The sequence below is a fragment of the Lithobates pipiens genome, unplaced genomic scaffold (genome assembly GCF_037356315.1).
Source record: "Lithobates pipiens isolate NorthernLeopardFrog02 unplaced genomic scaffold, aLitPip1_a1.2 Scaffold_16, whole genome shotgun sequence".
NCBI classification, from domain to species: Eukaryota; Metazoa; Chordata; class Amphibia; order Anura; family Ranidae; genus Lithobates; species Lithobates pipiens.
Window position 1 is genome coordinate 105,050,843 of NW_027507748.1, and position 8,634 is coordinate 105,059,476.

Below are 8,634 nucleotides of genomic sequence, written 5' to 3' on the forward strand. Positions count from 1 at the left end.
ATGCAGGAAAATCTGTGCAAGCTTCTGGCAAGCAACTCAGAAGCAGCGGAAAGCAATGTGCAAACAATTCTGTATTGTGACGCACCATGCACAAACTACCTTCCCTTCTGCAATATAAACATATTCTAAGCTGGAGAAGGGTGCTCACAGGCTGACAACGGCACTGCAGGCACGCTGTGTGTTGGCATAGCATCCTGTAGTCCTGGTGCAGGAGAGAGTACAGCAGGTTGATAACACTAGCATGGGATCTGCAGCCCAGGATTACAGTTGTCAGTATAAAACAGGAAACACTGGAGATACAATACTGGAAGGATCACCAGGCAATTGCTTTGAAATAATTAAACATCACTGAATGTATGATATGGATGTACCTAAAGAAGGGAGCAATATGAATTTTATTTTAAAGTACATTAATTATATTTTTAGGTTTATATACACTTAAACAATTCTGCTTGACTAATGGTAGCTCTGGTCCCCCACAACCATAATGCTATAAATGCTACTGAAAGGAAAATGCCCTGTTAGTGGTTGAAATAAAGTTATTTGCTGCCATCTGCTGGCCACATTACAAAATTGCAACACAGGAAGGCAGTGTGCATTTCTACTGCTGTGGTATTCGGCTTTGTTTACGCATGCATTGCCCCCTGAAGAGCAATCCATGTTGGAATCACTTTTCAGAGAGCATTTGACCGTTTTAACCCCTTAAACCCTGCACCAGCCCACTGCAACAATGTGCATTGTGCACAGTTGCAGGGCACCCCCCATTCAGTAGAATAGGTTGTATTTGATGGATGGTACGGCCCACTGAAGGGGATCATTGTTGCCATGCTGTGATGCAAAGCAGGCATATGTACACCCCCCTACACTGCCTTTTGCAGCTTAAAGTGGACTTCCACTCAAAAATTGAACTTCTGCTTTAAGGGAAGGTGACCCCCTGACATGCCGGGGCTTCGTTCCCCCACATCGCTGGACCCTGGGGCCGGTAAGCGTCCGATTATTAAAAGTCAGCAGCTGCAGTATTTGTAGCTGCTGACTTTTATTATTATTTTTTTTTTTTTGAGCGGAACTCCGCTTTAAAGGAGGAGTGGTTGGGATATGGGAAAAATTTGCCATTTTTACCAACCCTCAACCACAAGTGTAAACAAGGTCTGAGGCCTGGTTCACACCTATGCATTTTTTAGTGTGTTTTCAGTTTTGCAGAAACACACTACAGTCCATTTAATATGGTTTCCTATGAAAGTAGTTCACATCTGTGCATTTTATGTAAAGGGCCAGGGACATTTTTCTGGTCTTTGGCTTCATAGACTTCAATGGATCAAAAATGTGTATTGAAAAACGCAAAGTGCACCTGGAATATACAGTGCCTTGCGAAAGTATTCGGCCCCCTTGAACTTTTCAACCTTTTGCCACATTTCAGGCTTCAAACATAAAGATATAAAATTTTAATTTTTTGTGAAGAATCACCAACAAGTGGGACACAATTGTGAAGTGGAACAAAATCTATTGGATATTTTAAACTTTTTTAGCAAATAAAAAACTGAAAAGTGGTGCGTGCAAAATTATTCGGCCCCTTTACTTTCAGTGCAGCAAACTCACTCCAGAAGTTCAGCGAGGATCTCTGAATGATCCAATGTTGTCCTAAATGACTGATGGTGATAAATAGAATCCACCTGTGTGTAATCAAGTCTCTGTATAAATGCACCTGCTGTGATAGTCTCAGGGTTCTGTTGAAAGCGCAGAGAGCATCATGAAGACCAAGGAACACACCAGGCAGGTCCGCAATACTGTTGTGGAGAAGTTTAAAGCCGGATTTGGATACAAAAAGATTTCCCAAGCTTTAAACATCCCAAGGAGCACTGTGCAAGCGATCATTTTGAAATGGAAGGAGTATCAGACCACTGCAAATCTACCAAGACCTGCCCGTCCCTCTAAACTTTCAGCTCAGACAAGGAAAGACTGATCAGAGATGCAGCCAAGAGGCCCATGATCACTCTGGATGAACTGCAGAGAACTACAGCTGAGGTGGGAGAGTCTGTCCATAGGACAACAATCAGTCGTACACTGCACAAATCTGGCCTTTATGGAAGAGTGGCAAGAAGAAAGCCATTTCTCAAAGATATCCATAAAAAGTCTTGTCTAAAGTTTGCCACAAGCCACCTGGGAGACACACCAAACATGTGGAAGAAGGTGCTCTAGTCAGATGAAACCAAAATCAAACTTTTTGCCCACAATGCAAAACGATATGTTTGGCGTAAAAGCAACACAGCTCATCACCCTCAACACACCATCCCCACTGTCAAACATGGTGGTGGCAGCATCATGGTTTGGGCCTGCTTTTCTTCAGCAGGGACAGGGAAGATGGTTAAAATTGAGGGGAAGATGGATGCAGCCAAATACAGGACCATTCTGGATGAAAACCTGTTGGAGTCTGCAAAAGACCTGAAACTGGGACGGAGATTTATCTTCCAACAAAACAATGATCCCAAACATACAGCAAAATCTACAAAGGAATGGTTCACAAATAAACGTATCCAGGTGTTAGAATGGCCAAGTCAAAGTCCAGACCTGAATCCAATCGAGAATCTGTGGAAAGAGCTGAAAACTGCTGTTCACAAACGCTCTCCATCCAACCTCACTGAACTCGAGCTGTTTTGCAAGGAAGAATGGGCAAGAATTTCAGTCTCTCGATGTGCAAAACTGATAGAGACATACCCCAAGCGACTTGCAGCTGTAATCGCAGCAAAAGGTGGCTCTACAAAGTATTAATGCAAGGGGGCCGAATAATTTTGCACGCCCACTTTTCATTTTTTTATTAGTTAAAAAAGTTTCAAAAATCAAATAGATTTTGTTCCACTTCACAATTGTGTCCCACTTGTTGGTGATTCTTCACAAAAAATAAAAATGTTATATCTTTATGTTTGAAGTGTATACATCCCTCCTTCACCGCTCCAAAGATGCTGCTAGCAGGACATTTTTTTTACCGTCCTGCCAGCGCACCACTCCAGTGTGAAAGTCCTCGGGGCTTTCACATTGGAGACACAGAAGAGGCTCTTTCAGGGAGCTTTGCAGGCGCTATTTTTAGCGCTGCAGCACCTGCAAAGCTCCCCAGTGTGAAAGGGGTCTTAGGAACTTGCAATACCCCCCCCTCGGCAGGATCCCAAGCACATTACAGTTCACTGCTCTGCTTTTAAAAGAAAAAAAGAACTGCTTCTTTGTCATTCCATACCAGTAGGTTGTACACTGCCTGCTGAGAAAAACTCAGAGTAGACAACCACCCTTCCGTCCTGCCTAAATATCAGGATAACCAGACGTTACAGCCATGCTCCCAACACCAATGGAACAAGTGCACCGTTCATGCAAAGACCACGCATGCGCAGAGTGCTCAATCTACCTCCTTGTGCTCAGCCGCTGTGGCTATAGGGAGATTGAGCACATGCCTAATCTTTACACCAACCCTTTAGAATTAAACCCTATGGTGGCCATACATGGACCTTTTTTTACATATAATCATAATGCTGATTGATTTAAAGTCCGGGAGGAAAATACGTTCAAAAAGATTGTTCAAATGTGCTATACATCTAACAATCATATCGATCGCTCTACTTTCCTTCAATCTGATTTTCTGCCCAAACTGATTGTAATCAACTTGAAGATATTGGCTGGTTTCCCCAAATCAATGAAATGGTATGTCACTTTTCAATAATTCATAGATTGGATCAGATTGTCCGATTCTGTGGAGAATCATTTAATCAGATTGTTATGTGTGTGGCCACCATCACATGCACAGTAAGTGGATATGCCCAGGGCCATCTTTAATATTGACTGGACCCTGGGCAAACATTTTCTGGGGCCCCCTCTTCCATGCAATTTCGCTCTCTGCATGCTTTGAGACATAAAATAAATAGCAGCTAGACTCAAAATAAGTTTACTGAATCAAATCAGGCAGCGATTGCAATTGGTTGCCAGAGGTTACAGTGCATCATTACCGCTCACTGATTGGCTGCTAGAGATTACAGCACACATTATGGCTCTCTGTTATTTTCTAGATGTTACAGCACATGACTTCTGCTTGTTGATTGGTTGCTAGAGATTACTGTACATCAATACAGCTCACTGATTGAATTCTAGAGGTTACTGAACATCTATACCACTCACTTGTTGGTTGTTAGAGGTTACTGCACATTATTACTGCTCACTAATTGGTTGCAAGAGGTTGATGCATAGCATTACTGCTCAGTGATTGATTGCTAAAGGTTACAGCACATCATCTCCTCCCTGCCTGCCTGCATATTCACATGCATCAAAATTCAGGGTGCTGTGGCACCATGTTATTTTGAAGAATCCACCTCCAATGTGCTTACTTGCAAAACATGATGTTAAGCTTAATGACCACAACTGTAGGCAAGACTTTCAAGCATGCTCCTTTACCTCCCCAGTGGGCAGCATTCAGCAGAAGTGATGGTGGATGTGACCTCAGGGGGACATGATATACATATGAATGCTGCCTCTATTTAAATATCAATGCCGTGGTCCATGACTATTTACATATTAATGCCGCCACTATTTACATATCAATACAGGTTATTTACATGTAAACACAGGGTCTGCAGGTGAGTCCTCTGTACATGGCAATAGGGCAGAGCTGGGCAGCAGCAGCCAAAGTTTACACTGAGATATCGGGACACAGCACGGGACTAAAACTTCAAGGGATAAGGGCATTTAAACTGGGATAGTTGGCAAGTATTAGGCAGCTGCTTTGGGCCCCACTACAATTATGGGGCCCAGGGCAGCTGCCCCTTTTGCCCTGCTTTAAAAATGGTCCTGACTATGACTATAGGAAGGGCATTATCCAAATTTGGTCAGTGTGGTACAGTTTATTTTTATCAACAGGTGCCCCATTATCTGTATAAGAAATGATCACTTTTGAAATGTTGCAATCATACAGTAAACATGTTGTATACAGTATAGGCACATTTTTGGCGTGCTTGTGGCGCGTTTCAATAGAGGCGTCTGCAAAGCGTCACTGTCTGCTGAACATTGGAGTTTTGTATTTTTTCAATACAACACTAACGCTCCGGTGTACACACCACCATTCACTCCCTATTTGGTCAATTTTGAGAGGTGTTGATAGGCAATCAGGAAGTGATAAAAATGCAGCCCAACCATCTATTTTGCTTGTGTGAATGAACCCGCAGTGTTCTCCGATGTCAGGATCTGCACTGATTACTGTAAAAACATTATATCATTCATCCCAGGTACTACACACAGCTCTCTCCTGTTGTTTCCCCCACTCCTCCTCATCCATTCACTAAACGCCTTGTCTTCTCAGCACACCAATGCAGGGATGAATGAACTCTCACGTGGGGTGGTTATGTCATCCTGGACAATCAATATGGCCAGAGAGCTCCATGCCAGGGAGAAGATGTTGGTGTTGGGGAGGGAGCTCATGGATGTCACATGGCTGCAGAGGGGAGCACTGGAGGATTTCACCCCAAACCCATTACTCCAATCTGATTGGACAACATACAAAGATTTGCAGAGAAGGAATATGGTAGGGATGAACTCAGGCGTGTTCGCATGCTCCACATGCAGAGCCCGCCAGGAAGTCGACGCCTTACTTTGCTAATTACAGGCAGTGAGACAGTGCCCCGATGCGCGGCTGCAGAGATCGGGCAATGTCTCACTGCCTGTGATTAGCGCAGCGCCGACTTCCTGGCGGGCTCTGCACGTGGACCATGCGAACACGCCTGAGCTCATCCTTAGAATCTGGTATGGAGAGAAGTCTGAAGACGGCCATCACACACCTCCTGAAACCACCATCAGTCTGGCAACTAATATTTTTAGATGACCAAGAAGAAGCATACAGCAAGAAAAGTCACAACCAAGCAACACGCCGGTGTCTTGTCAATTAGGGTCCTCCATCAGATGCTGTCCTCTGCGTACTGCGCATGCGCAGTACACAGGAGCACAGATTCCGAAAATTGCCGAGGACGAACGGCGCCTGCGCCGTGAGTCCAGGTTCTATCCCCACTATCCAAGTGGACATAGAGTTAGAATAAAAAAGAGCCGAGCGCAGCGAGGCCGAGCCCGAAGCGTGGCGAGCGAAGCTCGCCCGCGAGGGGCCCTCTAAAATTCTAAACCCTATGTCCGCTTGGATAGTGGGGCTACCTCCTCCACTCACGGCGCAGGCGCCGTTCAGCTTCGGAGATTTTCCGAAGCTTCGTCTGCTCCGTACTGCGCATGCGCAGTACGGAACGGACACATATCGATGGCCGGACTCTATTAGGCAGAACACCGGTCCTGGTCAGGGACTCAGATACCCAACGGATCAGGATGACAGGTAGTGGACCAGTAAGAAGATAGTAATAATAGATTAGATGTCACACAATGATCACAGATGGTTTGTATGTACACAATACGCTGCCATTTACATTGTAACAACCAGAGAATGCACCAATCAGAAATCAGCAGGGATCTCATACAGAGCACAGAGTCTGCACGTGTGGAGCCAGCCTCCTGTATGGTGGGAGCACAGATCCCAGCGTGCCCTGCCAGGCTCTCTATGGACAGATCCTCCTATCCCAGCCACTGTCACACATGTCACAGCCCCCTTACCTCCACTGGGCGTGTCACCCGCCGGCTCCTCCCACCACTCGTTTCCCAAATCATCTGCCATAGCGGATCCTCAGCCTCTCTGATCGCACTAGAGATCCACAAACTTTCCGCAGTGCCTTCTCTTCCAGTTCAAATCCAGAGCCACATGTGTGGGCGGAGCTACAAAACCAAGCCTCGGTCTGACTCGGAAACCACGCCCACAACATATGAGGATTGGACGCTAGTCTCTGATTTGGTCCTTTTTTCTCTCAATAACTTTATTGACTTGCCAAGAACATAACAAACGTGTATTTATATTGTTGAATTTGGTGTAAATAAAACGTTGGTGGGTTTGTGTCTTTGGGGATCTGTTGATATAAAGCAGCAATGAGGTCCGCTGTGGGCATAAAGGTAATTGAACCCGTTCATGGCGAAGGGTAAAACAAATCGCAATGCCTGTAAGTTTGTTTGTAACGTGTTAGTAAAACTGGAGATATCATCGCAACGGCTGAGGACTGGTCCACGCCTGAATCACACAAGAACGTGGTCCGCGTACTTCTGGGATTCGGATGTGACTCAGTGTGCTGCGATTTTCATTCTGAAATAACACTGGATTGCACCAAAAGTATTGCATGCACTACTTCTCAATAATGCACTGCACAAGATCACATGGTACTGCGTCTGCGTTGCAGCAGATCACACACCCAGTGCAGACACACCGTATCCTACACCATTTTCTAGTGTGAACGAGTCCTTACTGTATCCAGGGGAACTATACCGAGTTTTTTCAGGACAAATGGGGCTTTCATTTTGTGATAATTGGTAACAGATATAGCCTGTTTTTTTTTTTTTGTTTTTTTTTTTATCAGTTCCCGTCCGTCAGTTAGTCAAATCATAGCGGGGCTTGGCCATTCTAGTTCTGGGGGGGCTTCACATGACGTCCTCACATTCTTGCCATGCGTGCATGCCCTCAAGGGTGCACGGCGTGGCAATCAGAGGTGAGCCATCTCCCTAGGACATGGCGCATCACCGATTGGGGTAAAGAGTCAATGACAATCACATCCGATCATGATGTAAACACACTTGCCGGTTATCGTGAGAAGGGGTGGGGTCCTGTAACCAGCTAGTGTGAAAGGGGACATCTGCACTGATAATCAGGGCACTGATCATCAGTGTCCTGATCATCAGTGCAGCCCCAACAGTGCCCATCAATGCTGACAATCAGTGCCAACCTGTGCCCACCAGTGTCGCCAATCAGTGCCCATCAGTGCTTTCAATCAGTGCTGTCTATCAGTGCCCTTTAGTACCACCTATTAGCATAGCTCCCAACTGTCCCTGATTTTGAGGGACTGCCCCTGATTTGGAGCAATCTCTCTCTGTCCAAATCGCTTCTCTGCCTTTTGGCTAAGATCAAGTGTAGTATCTGTTCTTATCAGTTACCAGGCAGTGGCGCTTGCTTCCGTCCCTGTTCTACGGCGAGGTGGAGCAGGGGTGGCGGTTGCTATGCAAAACCTGCTGGTGTGAAGGTAACCCGGAGCGGTTCGTAGCTGAAAGGGAAGCCTTCTGATGAGGATGGAGAACCACTGGTCGGCTCCAGGGGAGGGGACCCTGGCTTTTTGGCCTGGATTGGGGCAGCTTTAGCTCCGGTCAGTTTTTCGGGAGGAAACGTTGGTCAGTCAACGGCCAGTACCTCCCGAATGTAATTAGGTAGGAGTGATGGGAGCGAGGGTGAGGCCTGATGGCAAAGGGCTCTCACTAAGCTCCTGGATCTCCATGCCTTTCTGGCTGGGGTGGGGGCTGCTGTGGTCTGGGCTGGAGGGGTTGGGGATGCTTTTGTTGAAAAGCCTATGGTGATGTGCCCCTGAAGTGGCAGTTCAGGGGTGCCTTACTTTCACTGTGATTTGTGTTTGGCACCTTGGTCACGTCACTATAATACACCTTTTCACACCTGCCTCTAGGGCTGGGCCTTTTGGCTAGGACCAGAGGAATTTTTGATTCCTGGCCGGAGTGCCTGGTCATTGTTTTACCCAATGGACACTT

The 8,634-nt window shown here is 46.0% G+C and overlaps 1 protein-coding gene and 1 pseudogene across 1 annotated transcript in view; one reads left to right on the forward strand and one right to left on the reverse strand.

Moving 5' to 3' along the window:
- Positions 1 to 6,789, reverse strand: part of CMSS1 (cms1 ribosomal small subunit homolog) — a 483,211-nt gene extending 476,422 nt beyond the window's left edge. The window contains exon 1 of the mRNA XM_077480195.1: positions 6,616 to 6,789. Coding sequence (XP_077336321.1) covers positions 6,616 to 6,676 — 61 coding nt within the window. The 5' untranslated portion in view covers positions 6,677 to 6,789. The remainder of the gene's footprint in view (positions 1 to 6,615) is intronic.
- A 1,189-nt stretch (positions 6,790 to 7,978) lies between these two features.
- Positions 7,979 to 8,063, forward strand: LOC143986357 (U2 spliceosomal RNA; annotated as a pseudogene).
- The last annotated feature ends 571 nt before the right edge of the window (positions 8,064 to 8,634 follow it).